Source organism: Osmerus mordax, chromosome 1 (genome assembly GCF_038355195.1).
Source record: "Osmerus mordax isolate fOsmMor3 chromosome 1, fOsmMor3.pri, whole genome shotgun sequence".
In the NCBI taxonomy this organism is placed as follows: Eukaryota; Metazoa; Chordata; class Actinopteri; order Osmeriformes; family Osmeridae; genus Osmerus; species Osmerus mordax.
The window spans coordinates 3,816,676-3,843,655 of NC_090050.1; the positions used below are offsets into that span (position 1 = coordinate 3,816,676).

The window sequence follows — 26,980 nt, forward strand, 5'->3', positions numbered from 1 at the left end:
CTTAAAACCAACGTGGAGCTGGCATTGAAGAATATTTGCAGATTCCTAACAAATGTTTCAAGACAAGTTTGTTACCGATGAAGCTGAAATGTTTCCACACTGCTATGAATCTCGTTTGTGCGTTGACCGTAGCTATGTCCCCCTCCTACAGTACTCATACTCAGCTGTGGTGGACGAGTACAACGCCATGGTGTATGTGAAGAGGAGGGACACCTTCCACGTGGACAGCGCCCCCGACCTCTACGGTACATTCTAGAACTGGACCGCAAAACATGGTGTACCTGTTTACCGAATGAACTGAACCCATCCGCCAATCCACTAAACACAGTAGAAAGGTCAAAGTACATCGTTGGCTAGAGTTACCAATTTGTGTAGACGGATCCGATATTGACAGATTATCCTGTCAAGAGGGGTGGAGGGAATTTTGGTAAACTGGTAAGCAGTAATGGTGGCTGGTAGCTTTGTGTTGCACAAAAAGGTCAAACAAAGGAAGTATGACAATCACCTCCGTGCTTACCCCACCTCCTCGTGCCTGTCATTATACACACCTGAAGTCACTGTTGTAATTGCTTTCATAGTAGCAGACACACAGAGACCCACACCCCTAACTACTCTCGTTCTCGCGTCCTCTCTTTCTCACTCCCACACACACCAACTATTCTCTTTCTTTCTCTCTCCCTTTCTCTCTCTCTCTCGTCCCTCTCTCTCTGTCTTTCTGTTTGTACCACAGTCACCTTGTACAACTGCTCGGTGGGGAGGTCTGACTGCAGCCGCTGCCACACTGCCGATGCCGTGTATGGATGTGTGTGGTGCGGGGGGGCTCAGGCTAGCTGCCTGTACGGAGACTCCTGCAGCGAGCCCATAGAGCAGACCTGCCCCGCCCCCGTCATCCACTCTGTGAGTATATCATTATCATCTTTCTTTAAATCCAATTATCTTCATCATATTTGGATGACCTGAAGTTTGTCTCTCAAAATAATGTGTAACCAGTTGTTGCTCTGGTGTAGATCGAGCCCCTGTCAGGCCTGGTGGAGGGGGGAACAGTGGTTACCATCTCCGGGTCTAACCTGGGGCAGAAGGCCGACGACATCCTGGAATCAGTTACTGTGGCTGGAGTGGCCTGCACAGTCATCCCCCAGCTCTACGAGATCTCCTCCAGGTACTGTCCAGAAGAGGGGTGGATGGGTGGGGGGGATACGTGGGGGGGATGGGGGAGGTGTGTGTGCGGGGGGAGCGCGTAACGTGTTTGGATTTGTCCGGTGTTCATCTGTGTGTGTGCTCCTACGTATACTTGTGAATGTCAATCTGACATACACAAGTATATCACACATTGAGTGTTTGCCGACTATAAACCAGTACAGAATCAACAAGTTTTGTGACAAATGACACAAACAGCACTTGTAGCGGCAGACAGCAGGCCACACACTCTGGTGTGTGTGTGCGTGCGTGCGTAAAAGAGACAGTGGGTGTGAGTGCATGTCCTTGTCTGTTACAGGAGCAAATGTACTTCACACTGTAAACAGGAGTGTATTGATTTGAGTTTCAAGTGCAGATAGTCAGACTTCATTTGAGGGTATTTGCGTCCATGAACCATGCAGGACTTACAGCCTTGTGTGTGTTTTGACTTGGACCATTATTGAATAATAACTTTGTATGTGTGCTACCATAGGATTGTGTGTCGGACCAAAGCCAGTGGAGGAGAGAAGATTGGCCAGGTGTCTGTAGAAGTGAGTGGGGGAGAATTTGGCCTCTCCAGCCAGAGATTCAGCTACCAGGTAAGCACGCACACACACGTACAGCGAATGCACATGCAAAGCGATGCACAAAACCATGTATTCACTATGAATCATCAATACATCTGAAAACCAACCCAAAGGTATTCATTGGAATGACGTTACTGGCGATGAAAATAACAATCATCAATATCTGAACAGCACCCTCCTCCTAACCCCTCACTCTCCAGGATCCCTTCTTGATGGAAGTGACCCCACAGAGGGGTCCCAAGGCAGGGGGCACGTCCCTGACCATCACGGGGAGGAACCTACTGACTGGTCGGCCCGCTGACCTCACCGTCACTGTGGGAGGGGTGCCCTGTTCCATGTGAGTGGACTCATGTCACTACACAACACACACATCAAACACACCAATGACTGCATATGGTATACCTGTTTATTCAGTCAGTTTGATACAGCTGCTTCTGTGAAATTATGCAACGGATCTGAGATGTGGTCGCACCGTGTCTCGAACAGCGCAGATGGTTCTTTGGTATTAACTAGGGAACCACCTGGGGCGGCTGTGGCTCAGGGGGTAGAGAGGGTTGTCTGTTAATCGCAAGGTTGGCGGTTCGATCCCCGACTCTTCTTTGGTCATGTGCCGAAGTATCCTTGAGCAAGACTCTGAACCCCAAGTTGCTCCCGATGGGCAGGCCGGCGCCTTGCATGGTAGCTCGCTGCCATCGGTATGTGTGAGTGTGAGTATGAATGGGTGAATGAGAGGCAAACATTGTAAAGCGCTTTGAGTGCCGCTAAGGTAGAAAAGCGCTATATAAATGCAGTCCATTTACCACTCCACTTCACTATATGCATGTTTGATATGTTCCTTTGGATTTAAGTCTCTTCTAAATGAACAAATGCACATCTAACGTACAGCTATATCCTGTTGATGAATATTTGAGAAATATTTTGGGTTGAAATGGACGGCATAAGTGCAAGAACCTCTATTCTAAGAACGAAATATGATCAAAACGATACTCAGTATCTCTCTGTCTTTTGGTTGTGTCTTGGTTCTCCCTCTCCTACCGCCTCTCTACCAGATCCTCAGTGCAGGAGTCCAGTGTGGTGTGTGTTACAGGCAGCAGCAACAGGACAAGCGAGCATCGTGTGACGCTTCACTACAGCAACAGTCACCGTCACCTCCATGACATGCCCTACCGCTACACCCCTGACCCCAACATCACCAACGCCGCTCCTGCAAAGAGCTTCCTTGGGTGAGTGTGTGTGTGTGTGTGTGTCGGCAATAGCTTTTGTCCATTTCGCAACTTAAGTCTGATAAACAAAATCCTTGGATGGTTCTGTGGTCTTCAAAGGTACTAAAAAAAATATTGTGTGTGTTCAGTGGCGGTCGTCTGATCTTCGTGTCGGGCCACAATCTGGATGTGGTCCAGGATCCCAGGATGGTGGTGACCGTCTCTCCCTACCAGTCCCTGACCAGGAGGAGGAGGAGTGGAGGAGGGGAGCAGGAGAAGGTGGGGGGCAGGCGTCGTAGGATGGTGCCTGAGGTTGACTGCCCTGGGGATCCTGCTTGCTTACTCAAGCAGGTTGGTGTGTTTCTATGCTTTTGGGTAGTTTGGAGCAAAGAATTGCAAAAATGTCAATTCCCCCTAAATTTATACCTCACCTGTACAGAAAAGAATCATCCAAAAGATTTATCTTTGTATTTTTCATCTTTGTCCTCTCTCCTCCCTCTCTTTTTCTCTCCCCCTTCACTCCCTCTCTCATCCTTTCCCCTCCATCTGTCCCTCCCTTGGCCCTGCTTTCCTTCTTCTCTTCCTCTTTGCCCCCTTCCCTCCTTCTTTATCTCTCTCGTCCCTCCTCTCCTCTCTCTCCTTCCCTTCCTTTCCATGTCCTTCCTTCCCTACCTTCCTTCCTCTCCTCTGTCTGCCCTCCTCTCCCTCCAGTACGTGGAGCGCTGCGAGGTCAACTCCTCCTCCCTAGTCCTGTGTCGCAGCCCAGCCGTCGTGGCCTCGGTCTGGGGCTCCCAGGTGGCTGTGGACTTTCTCCTGGACAACCTGCGCTTCCCATTCGGTGCCGTCAGCCCCCAGGGCTTCCTGTACGAACCCGACCCTGTCCTGCACCCCCTCAACCAGCACGACCCTCTCCAGCCCTACCGCTACAACCCTGGCAGCTTTATTCAGCTGGAGGTCGGTACTAGGGGAACTCTGCGGCTAAGTGGCGATGAGCTCTTTGTGGATTGTTTGGAGTTCAGTTAGAGAAAGGGAGTTTTTGCAGTGGTCTGCTAATTGCGTTGTAGCTGGTAGAAATGAGGGATGGAAGCTTCCTCACGTATGCTCTCTCCCTCATCATGGCCTTCTCTTCTTACTTCTGTCTCTCTCACTCTTTCTCTCCCTCTCCTCCCTCCTTTTTTTCTCTTTCCTTCTCCTTGTCCACCCCACCCCAGGGTGAGAACCTGGACCTGGCAATCTCTAAGGATGAGGTGGTGGTGCTGGTAGGCGAGGGGGTGTGCGCGGTGAAGACCCTGACCAGGAACCACCTCTACTGCGAGCCCCCGCCCCTGCAGCCCGCCCCCGGAGGAACAGGGAGGAAACGCGAGGGCGGTGACACACTGCCCGAATTCACAGTGAGTCAACTCTACGTCATTACACTCACAGGGCCACAGTGGTGACACTGTGCAAAGAAAAATACACAAAACCGAAAAACAACATTGCGTGTGTCATATACTATGATTATATCCAGTTTAAATAACTCTTAAAGGCAGGGTAGGCAAGTTGTACACGATTCAAACCAAAATATCCTACCTCCTCCCTTCAAAGACACTCCCACAAAACTACAGTAATGAGCATTGAGTGGAGGTGCAGAGTGTGCACAGGTAGGTAGGTAGACAGACAGGTAGCATGTCCAATCAATAGTCAGGATTAATGCCTTAGTCCCTTAATGATTGGTTGTGTTTATTACAGTATTGTGACGCCCACAGATGTCGGAATGATTTCATAGTACTGTCAAACCTTTAGATATATTGGTTGCTATCAAGACGTATAGTTACCTTCGGCAAATATGACAAAAAGTGCTTCTCAACAACATTGCCTACCCTGCCTTTAAGGGGTTACTCGAAAGCAGATTGCTGTAGGCTATATCGTTAAAGTAGCTATCTTGCTCTGTGAACAGAGTTGCTTATTTTCATCACAACCTGTAACCAGAAATGTTTTATCCACAAGCTGACCCATGTGTATGCGTGTGTGTGTGTCGCAGGTCCAGATGGGGAACCTGAACTTCTCACTAGGGAGGGTTCAGTATGACACCCTCAGCCTTGCAACGTTCCCCCTGGAGGCCCAGGTGGGGGTGGGGGTAGGGGCCTCTATAGTCGCCCTCATTGTCCTCATCATCGTGCTCATATACAGGTGAAGGTTTTTTCTGTGTGTTGATAATATATATCTGTACATGTGTCTCAGGCGTTTCTATACTGAAAGATAACATTCTATTTACTTTGTTTTTCCATACTCTTTTCTCTCTTTCGCTCGCTCGCTCTCTCTCTCTCTCTTTCGCTCTCTCTCTCTCTCTCTCTCTCTCTCTCTCTCTCTCTCTCTCTCTCTCTCTCTCTCTCTCTCTCTCTCTCTCTCTCTCTCTCTCTCTCTCTCTCTCTCTCTCTCTCTCTCTCTCTCTCTCTCTCTCTCTCTCTCTCTCTCTCTCTCTCTCTCTCTCTCTCTCTCTCTCTCTCTCTCTCTCTCTCTCTCTCTCTCTCTCAGGAGGAAGAGTAAGCAGGCCCTGAGGGACTATAAGAAGGTGCAGATCCAGCTTGAGAACTTAGAGACCAGTGTGAGAGACCGCTGCAAGAAGGAGTTCACCGGTGAGGGCATATCGTGGAGGACTTGACCCTAGGGACAAAAATGGAAGGGGGTTAGAAGGAGAGTGAGGGAAAGATGTGGGGAGATGAAAATATGAAAAGGACAAAAAATATCCTTAAGGAATAGGCAAAGGACTCCAATACGATGAAGAAGAACGAAAGAAAAACAGGGATGGAAATGTTGAGGAAGTAGAAAAGTAGAGGCTTGAGAAGCCCCTTGGTGTTTATTTATCCGTCTCATGCGGACGGATCCGTTTTGTTTTCGGACAGACTTCACAAAATGATCTCATTACATAAAGTACTGGATGTCTCCCAGGTTCCAGCCTGCTTCCGAGTCTAATTTTAGAAACTCGCCTTCCAATGTAAACAGTCACTGTTTTCAATGTTCCTGATACAGCCCACTAGCATTTTGTTTCAACTTCAACATTCGGGTATTGGTACAGCTCAGTGGGAGAGCATTCAACTGCAGATTAAGAGGTCCCAGGTTCAAATCCCCCACTGTACATCGCTTTGGATAAAAGTGTCTGCCAGATTTGTACAAAATTATTATTATTATTATTTCTATTCTAGAGACGAAAGGATAGATTATTTAGTTGTCTACACATTGGTTTTCCTAAACTACGAAGCTACACATGTGGTCCACACCATTGGAAAAAACAAACAAAACAAAAAACATTATTTTAAGACCACGCCTCTGACCCCGGCCTTCAGATCTGATGACAGAGATGATGGACATGTCCAGTGACCTGGTGGGCTCGGGCATCCCCTTCCTGGACTACCGGGCGTACGCCGAGCGCATCTTCTTCCCGGGCCACCGGGAGTCCCCGCTGCGGCGAGGGCTGGATGTGCAGGAGTGTCGCAGGCAGACGGTCGAGCAGGGCCTGCTGCAGCTGTCTAACCTGCTCAACAGCAAGCTGTTCCTCACCAAGGTAGGGGGACGGGGCGGGAACTCTGTCAGGTTCCACCTAGTCCAGAGACCCTCTGTTGTTCCGAACAGACGTACAGAAAGAAAGTAAAGAGAACATGGCAATGGTAGTGGTGGTGTGGCACACACACACACACACACACACAGACACACACCCACACACACACACACACTGGTTCATCCACCAAGAAGAACGGCATTTTAGCCAACCACCAGAAGCTAACAATCTCTCCTCTCCGGCCCTCCTCTTTGTTCCCTCTGTCAGTTTATCCACACCTTGGAGAGCCAGAGGACTTTCTCCCCGCGGGACCGAGCCTACGTGGCCTCCCTCCTCACGGTGGCACTGCACGGCAAACTGGAGTACTTCACTGATATCCTAAAAACGCTGCTCAACGACCTGGTGGAGCAGTACGTGGCCAAGAACCCCAAACTGATGCTGCGCAGGTACGACCGACAGGAAGAGGATGGGGGTGTGTGGTGTGGTGTGATGTCTATGCCTGTTTGACCAACAAAAGAGAGAATGACCGAGAGAGATGAGCATAGGCCAAAAAGTATGTTTTAAATAGAATCTGTACAAAAAGTATGGTTCAGTGAATGTCATTGCTCCGTTGCTGGGGTTGAACTTAGATTTTTGTTTTTGTTTTGTCCTCACAGAACAGAGACGGTTGTGGAAAAGTTGCTGACCAACTGGATGTCCATCTGTCTCTATGCCTTCCTCAGGGTGTGTGCTTTTGAAAAACTCATTCAGACACGGCCGCTCATCTTGATACACTTACAAAAAAGTTCACTACAAATATGCTAGCCTCAGCCACAGCTAGCCTGGTTGTAGGGACAACTGACATTTATTTATATTTCACTGACCTTGACCCCGCTATGCTAGCTTCTAACGTTGTTTCTTGTCTCCTCACCCAGGACTCTGCAGGGGAGTCTTTGTATATGCTGTTCAGAGCCATCAAGCACCAGGTGGACAAGGGTCCTGTTGACGCGGTGACGGGGAAAGCCAAGTATACCCTCAACGACAACCGCCTGCTCCGAGAGGACGTGGAGTACCGCACCCTGGTGAGGAGACGCGCGCACACACACACAATCGCCTAAAACGGACCATCGAAGACTGATTTACACGTGGAGTACAGGTTAATTTATATTGACACGTCCTATGTATCTCTCTCCGGTCCTAATCGCCCTTCCCCACACTCCAGACTCTGAACGTGCTGATGCAGGGCGGGGGGGTAAACGAGACCCAGCCCCTGCCCTCCAAGGTGCTGGACTGTGACACCATCACCCAGGTGAAGGAGAAGCTGCTGGAGCAGGTGTACAAGGGCACCTCGTTCTCCCACCGGCCCCACACAGACTCTCTGGACCTGGGTGAGGACTCGCGCGCACACACCCACAGACACGTGTCGTGTTAGCTCGCAAATCCTTAAATTCACACTCAAACGCTCACTAATACACCTATGTATGTATTTATGTGTGTATATTGTGTATGTACAGTGGATGTAAATAGAGATGCACTTTTAGCACACATGTCGTATCTGACGCTGTGTGTGTGTGTGTGTGTGTTGTAACGTTTCAGAGTGGAGGTCTGGAGTAGCAGGTCACCTGATCCTTTCGGATGAGGACCTAACATCAGTTGTCCAGGGCAACTGGAAACGGCTCAACACACTCCAGCACTACAAGGTAGGTTTTTGAAGCCATTACAAAATAGCATAAAGATTTGCATTCGAAACAGAAAAGTTTTTACCTTATGAGTCCTACATGTATTATTTTTTGCACTTTATTATTTGACTTTTATTACATTATTTAGATGTGTTTTATTCTACAGTTCGCAGAGTTTTGATTAAAGAGTTCCTAAAGGGTATGGAACTGTTGTTGTTCCTCAGGTTCCAGACGGCGCCACGGTTGCGTTGGTCCCGCGCCACACCAAACACATCCACCATGACAGCCACGACTACGTGGCCGGAGAAAGTAAATCCTCTCTCTCCTAACGACAATAACGGAAGTCAAAATAATACAGGGGGATCGAACTGACATAAGAATTGCATTTAAACGCCCTCCCCCCAACACACACACACGCCAACCTCTGAATCCCCCAACCCCCTCATCCGTGCTGTATCTCTCCACCCCCACAGAGACGCCCATGCTGGAGGATGCGGACGAGGGCGGCGTGAGGCTGTGGCACCTGGTGAAGGCCAGCGAGGAGCCCGAGCTGCCCAAGCACCGCCGGGGAAGCCTGAGGGAGAGGGAGAGGGCCAAGGCCATACCAGAGATCTACCTCACACGGTTGCTCTCCATGAAGGTAGGGAAGCATGCACACACCACACAGACATCCTATACACACACCACGCATTCACACACAGCACACCACGCATACACACACACACACACACACCACACACACATACATCATACACACATACCACGCATACACACACAGACCATACACACCACACACACCACGCATACACACACAGACCATACACACCACACACACAGACATCCTACACACATACCACGCATACACACACAGACCATACACACCACACACACAGACATCATACACACACCACGCATACACACACAGACCATACACACCACACACACAGACATCATACACATCTTTGATAGGATTGTTATTATAAATGTATCTTATTGTTAATTTGTGATGAGTGTTTTGATGGATTTGGGCCCACATTAGTCAATGCAACATAGCTTCAGTGCACAAACTTCCAGCTACAAACCTTACAGTTCGCAGTCTTAATTGTCAAGTTGTTATGTCCATATGGATGGGTAGGCTACATCCATTTATTGCCAACACCTGTTTGTTGGTAATTATGAGTAGTTCAAATGTTTGGAAAGGAACTAAGAGGACTGCTGAACATTTTCTATAGATTTAGCCGTCTTAAGCACGGCTGGTATTAAAAACGTTGTTATTCCATCACTTTTTTTAATAAATCATGCATCATAGTTAAACTGAGCCTAGCTGTTTTTGCTGTTGTGCTCAATTTCTACCAGATTTGTCACAATGCTTATATATGGTTAAGATTTATTAATTTAGAAACTAACCAAGAGTTATACGACCTGGGTTAGACTGATGAGAAACTGCAGGCCCAGTAATTGCATTGCTTGTAAACTGAACATGTTTTTCTTCTGTATGTTGTACTGCTGTGGTTGTGTGCCGTTATGCTTTTAACCAGATTTTTATTCCATAGCCCCCTTCCCCTCTCCCTCAAAAAGCTTTTGCTTTTTGCCAGGCCATCTTTATAAATAAGAATTTGTTTTTAAATGATTCTGCCTGGTTAAATAAAGGTTAAATAAAAAAAATCTAAATAAAATAAAAACATGGTGAACTACATGCCATCTTAGAGAAGGGTCAGATGGCTGAGCGGTTAGGGAATCGGGCTATTAATCAGAAGGTTGCCGGTTCGAGCAAAATTACTTTGTGTCCTTGGGTAAGTCACTTCACTGTACTTGCCTCGGGGGGAATGTCCCTCTACTGACTGTAAGTCGCTCTGGATAAGATTGTCTGCTAAATGACTAAATGTAGAAAAACTACCCCTTTGGCCTGATCTCCTTAAGGGTAGGGACAATATGTCGTGTGTATGTACATGCATGTCACATGTACATACACACTCAGTCCCATGATAGATACCTTACAACCTTGAATCTACTTCCGACAGCTGTAGTTATTAAAGGTAGACCATCTGTATTGCACCACAATACCCAACTTCACACTTTTCTCTATTCTTTCCTTCTGTCTCTCTCCCCCTCCTGCTCTTTCACCCCCTCCCACTTCCTCTCCCTCCCTTTCCATACTTGTCTCTCTTTCTCTCTCCAGGGAACTCTCCAGAAGTTTGTGGACGACCTGTTCACAGTGATCCTGAGCACCAGTCGGCCCGTACCCCTGGCGGTCAAGTACTTTTTCGACCTGCTGGACGACCAGGCAGGCCACCACGGCATATCCGACCCCGAGACGATCCACATCTGGAAGACCAACAGGTGTGCGCACACACTCAAACATTTACTCATACATGTACAAGTTCTTGCCTTATTCCTCTCATATTTGTTTTACTATTATCTCACAGTTTCTTTTTTGTCTCTCTCTATCCCTCACTCACTTTCTCTCCATCCCTCCCCGATCATATGACAATCTCTATCCCTTCATCTTTATACCCCTCCCCCTCTCGTTCATTTTGTCATTCCCTTCTTTTCTCCCTCTCCTTTCTCCTCTCTCCCTCTCTCTCTTCCTCTCTCTACCCCCCCTCCAGTCTTCCTCTGAGGTTCTGGATCAACATAGTGAAGAACCCCCAGTTCATCTTCGATGTCCAGGCATCTGACCACGTTGACGCTGTGCTCTCCGTCATCTCCCAGACCTTCATGGACTCCTGCACCCTCGCTGAGCACAAGCTGGGGAGGGTGAGGAAGTGGAGGGGGGGGGGATTTTAGTTTTTTGTAAAAATTTGTTCTTCCTTGCTTTTTTCTGCTCACATTGTTTTTCACTTTCTTTACCTCTGCTTTCTCACTCATTTAACACCTTTAGGACTCTCCCATTAACAAACTGCTGTATGCCAGAGACATTCCCCGCTATAAGCAGATGGTGGAAAGGTGACTGAGTCTGTTAATCTGTTATTTTAATTTTGCATTTAATTCCAACCATCTTGTGAGTCAGCAATAGAATAAAGGACTACAGTTTTAAAGGTATATTTTAAACATAACCATCTGGCTGACTGATGTGTGTGCACATGTGTTCACATTCTGTAGATACTACGCTGACATCAGGCAAACGATATCAGCCAGCGACCAGGAGATGAACTCTGCCCTAGCAGAACTGTCCAGGGTAGGTGGAGCACACTGGCCTTACACAGATAATAATATATGGAAAGACAAAAACAAACTTTCTTAACCCTTGTGTTCTCTTCGGGTCATTCTGACCCATCAGTCATTGTGACCCACCGTCATATTGCGACAACTTTACCGCATACAAAAACAAAGTGAAGCATTTTCTTTTAACCGTCGGGCTGTCTCAGACCCTCCACATTGCGAAGGTTAAAAGAAAATGATTTTTATTTGTTTTTGTATTGGGTAAAATTGGGTAAACACAACGATGGTTCGTTATGAACCTTTGGGTCATGTGACCCGAAGGCAGCACAAGGGTTAATCCGCAAGGAGAAACGGCACAATGTTGATCATAAAGGTCAGAGAACTGTGAAAGGTGAAGTGTCTCAGGTCTAACTTTAGTAATCACTTGTTGCATGAGGTAGATTTGAAGGTTTTAAGATATGTAAAACAGACTGTATGTACAGTTAGGTCCATAAGTACATTGACACATTTTTCATCATTTTGGCTCTGTATACCACCACAATGGATTTGAAATGAAACAATCAAGATGTGCTTTAAGTGCAGACTTTCAGCTTTAATTTCAGGGTATTTACATCCAAATCAGGTGAACGGTGTAGGAATTACAACACATTTTATATGTGGCCCCCCCCTTTTTAAGGGACCAAAAATAATTGGACAAACTAACATAATCATAAATCTAATTGTCACTTTTAATACTTGGTTGCAAATCCTTTGCAGTCAATGACAGCCTGAAGTCTGGAACCCATAGACATCACCAGACGCTGGGTTTCGTCCCTGGTGATGCTCTGCCAGGCCTCTACTGCAACTGTCTTCAGTTCCTGCTTGTTCTTGGGGCATTTTCCCTTCAGTTTTGTCTTTAGCAAGTGAAATGCATGCTCAATTGGATTTAGGTCAGGTGATTGACTTGGCCATTGCGGAACATTCCACTTCTTTGCCTTAAAAAACTCTTTGGTTGCTTTCGCAGTATGCTTCGGGTCATTGTCCATCTGCACTGTGAAGCGCCGTCCTATGAGGTCTGAAGCATTTGGCTGAATCTGAGCAGATAATATTGCCCGAAACACTTCAGAATTCATCCTACTGCTTTTGTCAGCAGTCACATCATCGATAAATACAAGGGAACCAGTTCCATTGGCAGCCATACATGCCCACGCCATAACACTACCTCCACCATGCTTCACTGATGAGGTGGTATGCTTTGGATCATGAGCAGTTCCTTCCCTTCTCCATACTCTTCTCTTCCCATCATTCTGGTACAAGTTGATCTTGGTCTCATCTGTCCATAGGATGTTGTTCCAGAACTGTACAGGCTCTTTTAGATGTTTTTTGGCAAACTTTAATCTGGTCTTCCTGTTTTTGAGACTCACCAATGGTTTACATCTTGTGGTGAACCCTCTGTATTTACTCTGGTGAAGTCTTCTCTTAATTGTTGACTTTGACACAGATATGCCTACCTCCTGGAGAGTGTTCTTGATCTGGCCAACTGTTGTGAAGGGGTTTTTCATCCACTACAGTTGTTTTCCGTGGTCTTCCGGGTCTTTTGGTGTTGCTGAGCTCACCAGTGCGTTCTTTCTTTTTAAGAATGTACCAAACAGTTGATTTGGCCACACCTAATGTTTTTGATATCTCTCTGATAGGTTTGTTTTGATTTTTCAGCCTAACGATGGCTTGCTTCACTGATGGTGACAGCTCTTTGGACTTCATATTGAGAGTTGAAAGCAACAGATTCCAAAGACAAATACCATACTTGAAATGAACTCTAGACCTTTTATCTGCTCCTTGACAATGAAATAACGAACTCCCTTTATGAGAGAATAACATACAGCTGGCTATGGAACAGCTGAGCAGCCAATTGTCCAATTACTTTTGGTCCCTTAAAAAGGGGGGGGCCACATATAAAATGTATTGTAATTCCTACACCGTTCACCTGATTTGGATGTAAATACCCTGAAATTAAAGCTGAAAGTCTGCACTTAAAGCACATCTTGATTGTTTCATTTCAAATCCATTGTGGTGGTATACAGAGCCAAAATGATCAAAATTGTGTCAATGTCCAAATACTTATGGACCTAACTGTATATGTGCGCAAATCTTTTTTTCTTAAATTTTTCCCCCCCAGAATTACTCAGGCGAGTTAAATTACCTTGTCGCCCTGCACGAGCTGTATAAGTACATCAACAAGTACTATGACCAGGTGAGTCTTCTGACTTGCATCTGTGTTCTTCCCTGTCACTGCTGGCAGGATATATAACAAGTTTACTCTTCTTTTTTTTTTCCTTTCCTTCCATCTTATCTTTTGTTCTTGCTTTCATCCTTCCTTCCTTCTCTCTCTCTCCCTCCCCATCTCTCCATCCCAGATCATCACAGCATTAGAGGAGGACACCACTGCCCAGAAGATGCAGCTGGGCTACCGGCTCCAGCAGATAGCCGCCGCTGTGGAGAACAAGGTCACCGACTTGTGACAGAGGAGCGCCAGAGTTGCTCGGCGGAGGAGGGGGGAGGGGGTTAGACCCAAATAAGTTAGACAGTGAGCACACACTGTAGGTTTACACTCTAGGGATGGGTCTAATGAGGAGAAAAGAGGGAGCAGGGAGAAGAGGAATTGATGGACAAATAAATGGAGAAGGATAGACTGATGGACAAAAAGTAACTTACTCTTTTGTGGGAGAAGGGGTCCAAGGAGGTGGCAATGGACTGAGTTACCCCCCTTTACCACTCCAAGGATCATGGGGTGAACTGGGTGTTCCGCAAGCCTTGACTGACTTTGGAGTGCAATGGATTTGGAAGTGAATGGAACACACAAAAAAAAATTCTAAGAGTTGACCATGGAGCTCCAAACTCCACAGGTTCCTGTGCGGTGGACGTGACCGCTGTTGTGAATAAACACACACACAGGGCAAGGATTTTGTTTGTCACTTTTTATTACCCACCGCTGGACGTCTGCCCTTCTGTGACATCTACCTCTTCTTGACCCAGGTGTGCAAAGGGTTCAGTGTCAGAGTTCAAACTAAACTCTAAGGCTAGTTTCTAAACATTCTGCCATGTTACAAGAAAATACATTTACTATGAAAAGCATAGGGGCTTAGATGCTGTATCACCTTGCTTTACCTCAGTTTACCATAATACATCACAATACTTTTCTCTTATAGATTTATGTTATTTAAATGCTCACATTTTTATTTATACACATATCCTGACCAACAGGTACTGCTAGCACATATCCGTTTAAATGGTGGAATTGCATAGCATGAGTTGGGAGTGTTGAAAGACTGATGCGCACACACAGCTCTCAATCATCATTTTTATATCTTTTCACAATTGATTCGGGCAGTGCTGAAAGGTGGAATAGTTGTGGCGGTAACCATTTGATGAAGTCCATCAGTTTTTCCCGTGTTGTTCATTATGTCACAAAACTATAGGGAAGAGAACAATGTGGTCAAGAATGTTTTCAAGTTTCAGCAGAATGCTGAAAGGTACTCCAAGCAAGAGGCTGTCTTTTAGAAAGTACAGAAAACCAAGTTAATTATGTTTTTGTGGATGTTTTGTTGGTGTTGTATGCTGATATTTTGACACTTCTAGTCTAACAATCACTGGAAAGACACTAGAATCTCAACATGGGATTGCTTTTTAGAATTGAACCATAGAGGTATATGCCCCATTACATTTATGGCATAGCTCTGTACACCTTTCTGCATTATATATTTTTCACATTCTTTTACATTTTCATCAAGGAAAAATACGAGTCATGTCTCACTTTGCTTTGTTGTAGTGTTTTAATTTGTATGGTTTAACTGCCTGGATCTGTGTTGCAGTTTTCTTATTGAACACTAGATGGAAACAATTTCTATGTTTATAGAACTGCTTCTTTATATACAAAACACTCAAGGATGCTATGACCTGGGGATGTTAAAACACACTTCTTTTTGACAGGTATGTTGTTATAATTATCCATAAAGCACACTGCTGTTTTTGTGTTTTATATGATATACAGCCATTTGTCTAAGATTCAACAAGTGTTTATAATTTTATCAACTCAAATTCTGGTAATATTTATATGAAGCTGGTAAATGTTTGCCCAGTCAATCTGAGGTTGTGTGTGTTACTTATCTGACTTTACAAAATGGAGAATTTAGACCACTGGATGCACTCGACGTGTTCCAACGAATAGCGACCAAAAACTGTAAGGCCTAAGGAAGAATTATCAGTGAACTGTGTCTTATTTCTGTACTCCAAACAAGTTGTTTTCCAAACAACTCCTTGGCAAGAGTGTGTGATGGATGTATTTGTTCAACATGGTCCCTTAAGTTCTATTCTGCTGTATATATACACCCATGCCCATAAATTACACATTGTAAGCAAGTCATAGAGTAATGCTATCACACTACTTACCATACGCAACTAATATGGCTCATCTGAATGGATGATTTGTACTGTCCTATGCTTTTAATGTAGATGACTATAAAACCTGAGTATGATGGACACGGGGGTCATTTGAGGGAAAAATGTAATTATTGTTAGGGTGTATAAAGTTCTGCTATGTAGAGCAGGCTCTGCAAGGAGCAATTTTAAGGATGTTTCTTATTTTGTTTGTTAATATCATTTGTACATAGTGATTTAATAATGTAACTTGTAGCAACTTAACCTGTTTAATAAGATAATGTGCAAATTCTTACAGATGGTGAAGAAATAAAGTATTCAAAATTGTTTTTATCTGCTTTTTTTAATGATTATTTATTGACATGATGAGTAACATGTTGCTGAATTGAAAGTGGAACGCATCTTTCATTTTATTTTCCCCTTACAACCTATTTAAAGTAAGAACAGGATGTCAGAGGACTTTACATTTGATGGCTTCCGACTTACTTTGGAGCAGCAATTCGGTACACAAAATGGTGTAAAGAGAGAAATTCACCACCGCTCCATTTAAATGAATGTCATCTATCCACAAACAACAACCTGTTTTTGACGCAGTGATTCAGGAAGAAGGAGATACTGGTTTTCAAGCAAGCTTTCTCAGCCCACTAATTAACGCTAACAAGCTAGCTGCGACGCCCAGGTAGGAGTGGCAGCTACCCGGCGGTGGTGTATTGCTATAATGCTAGCCCTAGCCAGCTAGCTCAAGTCTTGAATTAATGCATCTTCCATTTCATACTATGTTTGTTTTCTGAATTGGGATATGCATTTGCTTACAAGTCCTTTAATGCATATAACTAATTGGGCTGCATCACCAAGTATTAGCAATGCACGTACTAGACGTAGCAGCCTAGCTAGACTAGCTAGGTTTTAGTCATTGTTAAATGGCTAGGCTATCTAGCATTTCTTGGACCTAGCTTTAGCTGCTAAGATCAGTAACCAACTAAGCGTCTAACTATTGCTACACTATCAAGTTAAGTAACAAGCTAGCTACAGAACGGTAGCTATTGCACGGGTAACACTAGGCTAGCTATGCTAGCTAGTAAGCTGGAGTCTACACGGTCGGGGCAATCAGAGGAAGTTGATTTCTACCAAGGCTGACAGCTTTGTAGAGCGTTTGCCTTCCGTGACTTGCGACCGAAATACTAAATAAAGATTCAAATTAATGTCATATAATCTTAGCATTGCGTAACCATGACATGGGGCTGATGTTATACCCACATGAATAATGGTCAATAATATCCCTGTCAGACTTGCTGCAGTACCTGCAGTACGTTTGCAAGTTAGCATGAGTTGCCATTAAACGTAATCTTTAGAAAAACGAATTACCTAGTTGAATAGCTAGCAAGCTTGGCGGCGATAGTAGCGAAGCTTAAGCCTACCCTTGCCTAGAATACGAAATACATAGTCTTTGCTCGATCTAGATACACAAAGTGTCATGATTGTGTCTCAGTTGATCTAACAACCTGTGTACACCACTTGCCGTGGAATCTCAGCTACCAAGTTACCACTAGCTTTCTGGACATGCTCATTCGAAAACCAGTTTTACAACAATTTTGTGTCTCAGAGTAAGCTTATATCAAATAACAATTTCCAAGTCAACTCTTACTTTTCATTTTTTTGCTGCCTCAGCTAACAATGGAGCCCTCTGAGCAGACAGGCCCAGATTCTGGCTCGCAGGAGGTCAACCCTGTGTACCTGCAGCAGCTGAGAGAGCTGGACATCCCAGAGGAGGCTGCCAAGCAGGTAAAGCAAGTCAAAAAGCTTCACAGGGTGCTATCCCATGCCCTCCTTGGGCTGTCCTAACAAAGGGCCTCTTACCTAGAGCGAAATGGAGATGAAATGTCACATCCTGACTGAATCACTTAAATTCATGTCGATTATATTTTTCAGTTCATAACTTTTACTTGTTGATTCTCTCACTCAAAAAAACAACAACTAATGGAGTAAAGAGGTTGTTTGTTCCTGTCCCCAGGCCCTCTTGCACACCCGAAATGTATCTGCTGAAGAGGCTGCCATGTACTACTTCAACAAGCTGGAGAATGAGGTGCCCATAAGATAGCCTTAGTCCACACAGGTACACCGTGGTACATTAGCTCTGCTGTTCTGTGCCTTGGACCTGCGATTAACAACTTCCTGCTTCTTTTATCTATTCGTTCTAGGAGGAGGGAGACGATGACCTCATGTTCAAGATGGTGTTTGTGGTGAACATGGAACTCGCCATGGGTGTCGGAAAGGTCTTTTGAGAAATTGTTGGAACATTTTGTTGAACGTCTTCTTGGTTTAGAAATAATGTGACTAAAGAATTGACAATGGTGGTTTGTAAAGAGTGGTCTCTGTCTCTGTGAGGGCTAAGAGTGTACGCTGTATCCCTAAGGTGGCAGCGCAGGTGGGCCATGCCGCTGTGGGACTTTACCAGGCACTGCAGGAAAAGAACAGCTGGCGGGAGATGGCCTGGAAATGGGACCACGGAGGGTAAGAACCCGCTCTGGATCCATTTGAGTCTGGCGCGGTCTTCTCTTGTGCCATTTAAACTGGTGTTACATCAGAGGGAAATACAAATGTTGTTGATTGATTCAAATAACATTCAAAGTTGAAGGAATGACCACAATTTTGTAATTTCATCAGACAGAATACATTTCAACAGGTTGGCAGTAGCGTATGCACTTCATGTACCGTATTTCTTCGTTTATTACAAAATTATCATTTTTGGTGCAGCGTTTATTTGAGGGCGGTGTTTAATTAGTAAGAGAGATTTAGAGAATTGCAGCTGCAGTGGCCATAGACAAACAAACAATAGACGAGGCTTAAACACAAAGCCTAGTATAAAATTTAAGCCGCGCATGTCTACATTGTGTGGAAATCTGAAGCAGCATGAAACGTTGTTACACTTTAACTTTTACATTTTAGCTTTGAAGGCCTTTTGGAACGCTCGTGAGAGTCGACAAGCTAACAGCAAGCGAAGCACGGACAATTTAATGCTCCGATAAAAGTTTAAGGTTGTTATCGCATGTTAGCGATCTAAGGAAACCTCTATTCCCTCTGAACAGCATGCAGCCAACAATGTATGTTGTTGTGTCTGTATTTTACTTTGGCGAACGTTATTTACATGCTGTGCATGTCCTTGTATGTTCATATTAAGCTAATGTGGTCTTTATTTTCTCGTTATACTGTGGGTTAAGTTTTCACGGTGGATTTGGAGAACAAGCTTCAAACCTGTAGCAAGAAAGCCACTTGTGTCTGCCAGGGCATCGAGGGAATCATAATACACTTGTGATTTACTTGTGTAATAAATACTGTGTTTGAATTTAACCAATTAAATAACCGTTTTCTGATTTTTTTGGTTCAGCGTTTAATCGAGGGCGGCTTTTATTTGAGGGCGGCATTTAATCTATTTTATGTGGTTTTCTCATATGTGCCTGTCTGTGAAGGGCTAAGAAGGTGGTAGTGCAGGGGACCAACATGGCTCACCTCCTGGAGCTGCAGGCCCTGGCCATGAGCCTCAGCCTTCCCACCTATCTGGTCCAGGATGCTGGCCTCACACAGGTAAGACAATGGCATCTACCTAACCCCTATTGCCACTTTTATCCCAAACTTAATTTGTCTTTTCGTTCCTTATGATAAACAACAATCGTCCAAGTAAATAAAGATGATTATTATATATCCTGATACATCAAATAGTTCAGTCACTGGATCCATATGAGTACTTTTCTAATGCTACCACAGTGGTTAACTACCAAACATTAAATCGCTTAAATCCTGCGTACCTCCGGCCTTTGGCAGGTGGAGGCTGGTTCCCGTACTGTCCTGGCCATCATGGGGGAGGAGGAGATGGTGAACAACGTCACTGGAAGTCTAAAGCTGCTCTGAGGGACTAAACAGCAAAGTTGTGTGATGCCGCTGGGGGCAACCAGCAGAGGGAGGCATTCCTTCACAGCAAGAGGCATGAAAGAGCGTAACAACAACCTGTTAAAAAAGGAAAACAAAAAAAGAGAAAAAAAAGACATGACCCAACCACAACAAAAGAATAACACTCAGCCATTTTTTCCCCTTCCGTTCCCTGTCCAAGCCACTGACTGGAGATTTGTGGGGAGCAGATGGGAGTCAAGAGAACTGGTCCCTTGAGCAGACTACATTGTTGAAGGCAGGACTACTATTCATGTTGACATACATCTTGGTGATAAGAGAAAATTCCACTAGTTAAAGGGAGAGTCCGTTACTATATATGATTATCATATCAAAGTGTATATGTGGTATATAAAAAAAACATGACGTCCATAGTAATTTTTCCCCAGCTAAAGGTATGATTTGGCGTGTTTTGGTGATTGTACATTACTGTTGTTATCGTAATTTAAGGGGATAGATATTCAATCATTATGAAATCCTGCTAGATTTAGGATCTCCCTGTAAAAGTTACTGCTCAAAGAGTGCTCTACTCAATGTTATTTTTTTCTATGTGTAAATTAAATGGTGTTTGTATGCAACATTATCTCCCAAAGACCCTTATCCTATAGAAACTAAAACACTACATAGTCAAATGGCCATCTTTATGTTTAAATATGTCCATTAAGGCCATATATAATCTGGTGTGCCATTCTTATGATTCTGCACTGTTTCCGATGGAATTTCTTACATTGTTGATTTTCTTTTTGCAAAAGGAAAATGTTGACGCATTATCAGAAAGGTACAATTCCTAGATTTGGGATTTACATTGAAATAACACTGACTTGTATTTCATGATAGCATTTGAGAGGGAGTGACAGACTGTGGATGAGAATTTATTTTGTGTTGATACTTACAGTGACCCAGCATATGTACTCCTGCTAATTCTTGTGTATAACAATTTACACAAGTAAAATGTTAAACTAAAATGTGGTCTTCTAGTTCATGATCAGTCTTTAGTATACTTGCCTTAGGTGAGTTAATAAATCAAAATGTTACAATTTTAAAATGAATGAAGAATATGGAATTTGCAATGAATGTGAAATTATTCAGTTGTTCACACACTTATGGTCTTAAACATTTACAAAGAATCTTAAAAGTTTAAATGTCTATTGTGTCTTAACTCTCCTTGTTCTTTGGTTTAGACAAAGGAATTGTATTTGGATGTTGGGTTGCCATTCTAAGCTGTTGACAAGTCAAGGTGTTCTCGTGGCAAAATATTATTTTTGCAGAATGATTTGAAGGAAAATGTGCATGTTACAGTTAATTGAAAGTTTTATTTTTTCTTTAAATGACCATTTGAAAATCAATGGCCACATTAATCTCTGTAACGTTTTAGCACTTTGATACCTCCCTGTGTTACCACTCATTTGTTTAAAGATTGAGGAGACAAATAAAATGCCTCCAGGTCAACTAAATGACACAGACTTTTGTTATTGTTTTAGGTATATTAAAGCAATATGTCATTTCAATGTTAGAGAACAGTTAGTTAAGATGTGACATTTTGTATACAGCAGACATATATTTGATTATAAACTTGTATCATGATGTAATTTCATGAATTGGAATAGATCTGCATGCCACGTATCAAACCAGCAGTGGGGGTGGGCAGATGGAATTTCAAGCGAGTAGCTGCTTGCTTGGTTAGCTGGCCCATGTGACATAACTTGCAATGTAGCTAGTTCACTGCACTGACAATAGAGGTATTGTGGAAGGCTGCCTTGGTCTGGCATGGTTGCTGGGAAACTTGGAAATACTTCTCCAGAAAAAAAAAATGAAGTCACATGCTTCACTAGTTCTGGCTGAAGAAGCATGGGGTAAATTTCCTCAGAACAGCTAAGCAGAGATAATATGGGAGGACTGGATACATTCTACTACAACTTAATATGGTTAATACCTGGCCTGAGAGCTGATGCAGGAAACAACATATTGTTAACAGTGTTTTGTTCACTATAGTCATCAATAAAATCTCAAGGCATAGACATTTATTTTTGGAGATGCAAGCCCATGTCTCCTCAGTTTACGTATCAAGGGTTAGCAAAAAAAATAATCTATCAAAATGAAGGCAAATTGGGGAATGAATTCTTAGAATTGAATGCCACTTCCTTTTCAAGTTATTATTGAATTTATTTTAAAGGAGAACTAGGTAACTTATGTTTCATATTATAATACTATCAGAACCATATGTGTGCAACCACCAAGTGTACGGTATATGACTCAAATAAAATAAAAGTATATGGGAAACATGAGAAGCGTATTCAAGAGTACATGTTTCAATAAACAAATCCAGGATATCCTAGCCCACAAATAGTGCAACATTAACTTAACATGCTATACTGTAATGCAAAATTCTTTGTTTTGTTCATGCCACTCAAATATAAATGCTAAATGTTGCTTTCTTTAATTGCGTGTAATATTAAATATCAAGCATTCAGTTTACAAAAAGTTTTACAATGTTACAAATTCGAAACATTTTGCTTTCCAAAACGTTTAAACGCGCTGGGTGTCACTCCTTTCTGAGTTCCGGCCGGGGGAGTGGCTAAACAAGAGAAGACAAGGCAGTATTGATTTACATTGTGTAAAACTGAATCCTAATTCACTAATTGATTGGTTCTAGTGTTAAGCCCAAAAAGTATCAAGCACATTGAGCCAACATCTAATTTGTAGGCAACATCTACAGTAGGCTATGTTCACATTTGAGCCAACATCTAATTTGTAGGCAACATCTACAGTAGGCTATGTTCACATTAATTTTTATTTTAACCTAAACGTGTAGCCTCTTTATTTTTATAGCTTCCATATTTCTATAATGTCTACCTATTGTCCAAATAAAGCAATGGATAAACCATCTAATTGCCTTGCATATCACCCCGTGTTTTAATATACATGGTTATACATCTTATTTTTTATCTGTAGGTAATTAAATTCAGTTTTTCGGACCACTGCAACAATGACGTTGCCATTTGTCATTTGAGCCAATCCCAATTCGTTTCCTTCGTCCCATGACATGACACCAATGAACCAATCGCATGAAATCTCATTCCTATCCGATATATCAGACATTTTGAAGTTCTTCTTTTCAACGACGTAGGCCTACAGATCAAGCATCTAAATATAGCCTAGTGGTTATGCTATTCAATTTTACAGTATTCGTCAGGCATTAAATAATTTTGTGGAAATAAGCTTTCCGCCGTTTCATTAATGCACATATTTTTGATCGTTTCAAATATGATCACATGTATTCGGCTGTTCTACCAATTCTGATCTTCAAAAATACACACTACAGCCATTTTTGATGGTAGGCTATATGTAGTCCATGGCATTATTAAGGAAGAGTGTTGTCCCTCGCTATCTCCAGAAGTATCTGGACATATTTGAGAATGGAGGAGGAGGGACCAGCAGTAATAGAATGCAGTCCGTAAACTGGGTAATTTCCCTGTCCAATCCCATGCCAGATTTTACAAGAGCGACACCTCGTACTCCATTCATTTGACTTAGGTGGGGCTCTTACATATTCCCTGGTATAGCGCACCGGAGACCCTGTGTAGCTAAAGGTTGGCTACTCTGTATCGGTATACGTAACGAAGGTTTTTCCCTTTGAGATGATCATACCCAACCAAGTCAAAAAAGTATTTAAACAATATAATCCCACTATAGAAAGAAATACATTCCACGGCTTTTGCATTTAATGATTTAAATGTCCCTCAATTGTGAAAACACAGATCCGTTTTTTTCTGTATAGAATGCTCCCCGAATCCAACTTTCATTCACTTGCTCTCAATCCTGTGTGCCACCAGTACACATTGCAAGATTGAACTGGTCCATAACCCCTCCTCAAAAAAGGATACGCCTCCTGTGCGTCGTCGAGCAACGAAACTCGGCGCCCGAATTGTCCAATGGTTTTGTTTTATGCCAATTTTCCATATCGATGGACACATCGTTGACCAATTATATACAAGAGGCAGGGCTTCTCTGGGAAGCCCTCCCAAAGCAGTGAGCCCCTGCATGGTCGCCTAGGAAACCCCGTGGCGTGGTTGTGTGTCAGTTTCGCTGGGACCCGCGGTCGATGCCGGTGAGGAGGGGGATGGGTGCCTCAGCGAATGTAAGGACCCGAGACAGAATCAGAGCCCTATACCACATAGAGCAGCATATACCCTTTTATAAATATCGATTGTAAATATTCATAACACCATAATAAATGGATTAAACCACTGGGATTTTAACATAGACACTCGATGGAAGTGCTGTGTCCAAACAGTACACGGAATTAAACTTTAAACCTTTACGTGGGGACAGTGAGAAGTTTGTTTTCTACCCCAGAAGAGGGAGCTACTTTTGAGGGCAAAGGATACAGGAGACGCCGAGGCCGAGGTACAGGCCTTGTGGTCTGAGTCGATTTGATGTTGGAATACTCGAAGATCTACATACAACACAGTTATTTATTGTATTCGTACTGGATTGGAATGTCTCTCTAGGTAAGTGGTTTAATCTCAAAGCATGCTTGTTTACTGCTTTAGTTATTATTTGATACTTTGGCTTACCTTCTGTAAGTATCTCAGCATCATAGAAAATACTGTAGGCTGTTTTTGCTCACCAGATGGTCTTGAAGACTACTTTTTGCGCCCACATAGACAGACGTCTGTATTCAGTCTTTCACAGTTCAAGTTTAGCTAGCTAACATAAAAATGTTCATATGCTGCAGTCACTGTGCTGTCTGTCTGTAGAATGATATTCCATGGTTTAGGTCAGGTCCTCGTGCAATGCATAGAAGAATGCTAGCTGACCAACACAACCACAGCAGTTTTTCCTGCTAAACAATTAGCTAGCCATACAATATGTTCACAAATACTTGAAACAATAGCTAATTTAACAGTGTACATGACTTTCTCTGAGATGGGCAACTGAGTACAATGCATTTCATAGACAACATTCAGTGTCTCAAACAACCCAGACACATTTTCTTAGTTAGCCTCTAGCAAGCTAGCTAGCGACATACATCTGATCCATCTAACCAGCTGGCTCCAATAGTAGTCTAGTCTACCTGGCAAGCCAAGTGTTATTTTGACTTATTTGAGTGTTTATCGTTTATATACTGTTTCTTAAGGTCCATTTGGCTTGTCCTTTAAGTTTTTTACTATTCAAGTATCAAAATTATATTGCAATATTTTATGAACTGTAGACTCAGTTTTTTTGGTTTTAAACAAATCTGACTCAGGAACTAGTTGGCTATCTGCATATCAAAATGTCTGAGCTGTGGGTTAAGTTAGCTAGCTAACCCTCTAGCTAGCAAGACAAGTTTTAGCCAACCAACAATACGCCTATTTTGCTTTGTTATTGTGTTGCTTATCTGACAAGTTTGATAAGTAGCTAAGTTGTCTAGTAGTTGTTGACATTAATGTTAAGTTGCGTCTTAACATCAAAAGACAATTAGGAAAGTCAGAAATTGTATTGTTGGGTATGACAGAGCTAGCAAGACTAACGTCATTCTAGCTAGCTAACTTTTTGGCCAGTTTCCAGTTTATTGTGCCCTCACATGATATCAGTGATTTTCGTAATCCGTGCCTAACTACATGGAAAATATAACTTATGCTATCAGTTTGGCAATGTATGTGACATCAACGTGATGTGGGTAAAGCTATACTTGTTTTAAAGTTAGCAAATAAGCTAAGTAAGTACGTTTTTGCCTTATCAAGCTTATATTGGCCTTCACAATGTTCGGGCTTGCAGTTGTTTGATATTGGCCACATTAAAGACCCGGTTTGGAGACTTGGACCCCAAAAAGCCATAACTCGCGAGTGGTGACTTGCTTTTCACCGTCTTCTCCACCTCCCCCATCCCCCAAGCTCTGTGACGGCCAGGAGAATGGGTGATATTTTAGAGGGGAGCTCGCGTTTCTCTTTTAGACTCCATTTTCATTTGAACAACAAGTGAGCCGAAGGAGGCGAGGACATGAGTGAGAATCATGGAGCGATAATGGAATGGCTGCTGTGCTGCAAACTGGGTAGAACAACATTGCGTGACTGGCGCTACCCAGTGTAGGCTACGTGGGACACAATGCAGCACAAACATACGAATGAGGGGAATTTGCTATTGTGATTTCCGTGGTTCAATCATATATTCGGTTAAATTAAATGTACGTCTTGTGCTTTGCATTACTTCCCTTGGTGCTTGTATTGTTAAGATGAGTTTAATGGTTTAGATTAGGGGCATTTAAACGTTTATTTGATATGAATGGCAATCAACTATGATTTTTTTGTGACATAGCGACAACCCTACTTTACGACAACACCACACACCACATACACGTCATGGGCTACATTGCATATGCCGTTTACATTATGCCTTCTCCGCCAAAACAGAAAAGTGTGCAACAGGGAAGAAAACCTTGTTTTTCTCCGTCAGTTTCGACTGGGTAGGCCAGTGTGATACCGGATGTATGACGACCGTGTCAAAAGGAACATTTAGTGTCCGATGTGCTGTATGACGGGTTCTTACGAAATGATTTCCTGGTAGTTCCCGAAGTTGGATGTAAATCAGTCTAGGGGTTTGAACTTGAATATGTTTAGGATAGATATAAAGTTCACCAAAGAGTTTTGTGGATGCATTTGTCGTCGTAATATTTTTTCCAGGGCTGTAAAATCAAGAACACTAACTCAAAACCCATTCAGGGAAATGTTGCCTCTACCACCTCAACATCTACAGTAGCTGATCATTTTTTCGAAGTATCGCTTTATTTTTTGGGTAGATCTTGAGGCCCGTCTATTGCCTGCATGAGTCCTGTTGTGTTAGGGGGCATTCACATTCTCAGAATAGTTTTTCATGTCTTTTAATAGCCCCTGCTACTAGCCTTGCTGGCCACTTCAAGTCATTGGAAACATGAGATCTCCAAACTCCCCCTGTACTGACCCCACTTGTTATCTCGAACAAACGGTGTGCTCCCTGAGAGACAAAGACAAGCACACAGCCCCCCTAAGAAAAGCATGGACAAGTTGGGACAGGGGCAAACAAAAGCTTTCTTTTATAAGCCAATCTGCCGCTCCAAAATTTCTTCAAATGGGCAAACTGACTAGTTCCTCGTTCTCAAAATGCCTCACATCTTTCTTTCTTTTTCTGGATAAAATTTCAAATGATTTCCCATTATCAGCCTACTTTATTTGGCCATGTGACACGTAAAAACTGCGTAACTTCATTAGGAGGGCCAAATGAGAATGAGTGAAAAATGCCTTTTTCTTTCTCTTGTGAAAGCTGTGTCTTTGAGGTTCTACTGCA

General features: G+C 43.3%; 3 protein-coding genes across 9 annotated transcripts in view; all 3 read left to right on the forward strand.

Moving 5' to 3' along the window:
• The window catches only part of plxnb1b (plexin b1b), a 71,956-nt gene extending 57,558 nt beyond the window's left edge, over positions 1-14,398 (forward strand). Inside the window, exons 14-38 of the mRNA XM_067237280.1 lie at positions 152-245; positions 731-897; positions 1,008-1,159; positions 1,670-1,775; positions 1,964-2,100; positions 2,813-2,986; positions 3,115-3,316; positions 3,677-3,919; positions 4,177-4,356; positions 4,986-5,134; positions 5,480-5,580; positions 6,289-6,506; positions 6,768-6,946; positions 7,157-7,223; positions 7,415-7,561; positions 7,702-7,867; positions 8,076-8,179; positions 8,383-8,467; positions 8,632-8,798; positions 10,338-10,498; positions 10,768-10,915; positions 11,040-11,104; positions 11,261-11,336; positions 13,476-13,550; positions 13,714-14,398. Of these exons, the coding sequence (XP_067093381.1) occupies positions 152-245; positions 731-897; positions 1,008-1,159; positions 1,670-1,775; positions 1,964-2,100; positions 2,813-2,986; positions 3,115-3,316; positions 3,677-3,919; positions 4,177-4,356; positions 4,986-5,134; positions 5,480-5,580; positions 6,289-6,506; positions 6,768-6,946; positions 7,157-7,223; positions 7,415-7,561; positions 7,702-7,867; positions 8,076-8,179; positions 8,383-8,467; positions 8,632-8,798; positions 10,338-10,498; positions 10,768-10,915; positions 11,040-11,104; positions 11,261-11,336; positions 13,476-13,550; positions 13,714-13,818 (3,468 nt within the window). The 3' untranslated portion in view covers positions 13,819-14,398. The remainder of the gene's footprint in view (positions 1-151; positions 246-730; positions 898-1,007; positions 1,160-1,669; positions 1,776-1,963; positions 2,101-2,812; positions 2,987-3,114; positions 3,317-3,676; positions 3,920-4,176; positions 4,357-4,985; positions 5,135-5,479; positions 5,581-6,288; positions 6,507-6,767; positions 6,947-7,156; positions 7,224-7,414; positions 7,562-7,701; positions 7,868-8,075; positions 8,180-8,382; positions 8,468-8,631; positions 8,799-10,337; positions 10,499-10,767; positions 10,916-11,039; positions 11,105-11,260; positions 11,337-13,475; positions 13,551-13,713) is intronic.
• Positions 14,399-16,195: 1,797 nt separating this feature from the next.
• si:dkey-19e4.5 (UBA_like_SF and PTH2 domain-containing protein) lies at positions 16,196-21,129 on the forward strand. The gene is made up of 7 exons (XM_067237291.1): positions 16,196-16,412; positions 17,402-17,515; positions 17,745-17,816; positions 17,932-18,006; positions 18,147-18,244; positions 19,201-19,315; positions 19,553-21,129. Exons 2-7 carry the CDS (start codon positions 17,408-17,410, stop codon positions 19,637-19,639), a joined length of 555 nt encoding a protein of 184 aa, XP_067093392.1. The 5' UTR covers positions 16,196-16,412; positions 17,402-17,407; the 3' UTR covers positions 19,640-21,129.
• Positions 21,130-23,774: 2,645 nt separating this feature from the next.
• setd5 (SET domain containing 5) overlaps positions 23,775-26,980 on the forward strand; it is a 29,158-nt gene continuing 25,952 nt past the window's right edge. For all 7 annotated transcript variants that reach the window (XM_067237305.1, XM_067237344.1, XM_067237337.1 and 4 more), the window contains exon 1: positions 23,775-24,186. The gene's annotated coding sequence lies outside the window, so the exon portion shown is untranslated. The remainder of the gene's footprint in view (positions 24,187-26,980) is intronic.

Excerpts from the sequence above, each read along its gene's own strand:
- si:dkey-19e4.5 (XM_067237291.1), top strand. The coding sequence starts at position 17,408 with ATGGAGCCCTCTGAGCAGACAGGCCCAGATTCTGGCTCGCAGGAGGTC. Across the intron at positions 18,245-19,200 it reads TGGAAATGGGACCACGGAGG|GGCTAAGAAGGTGGTAGTGC; the intron begins GTAAGAACCCGC and ends CTGTCTGTGAAG. Across the intron at positions 19,316-19,552 it reads AGGATGCTGGCCTCACACAG|GTGGAGGCTGGTTCCCGTAC; the intron begins GTAAGACAATGG and ends GGCCTTTGGCAG.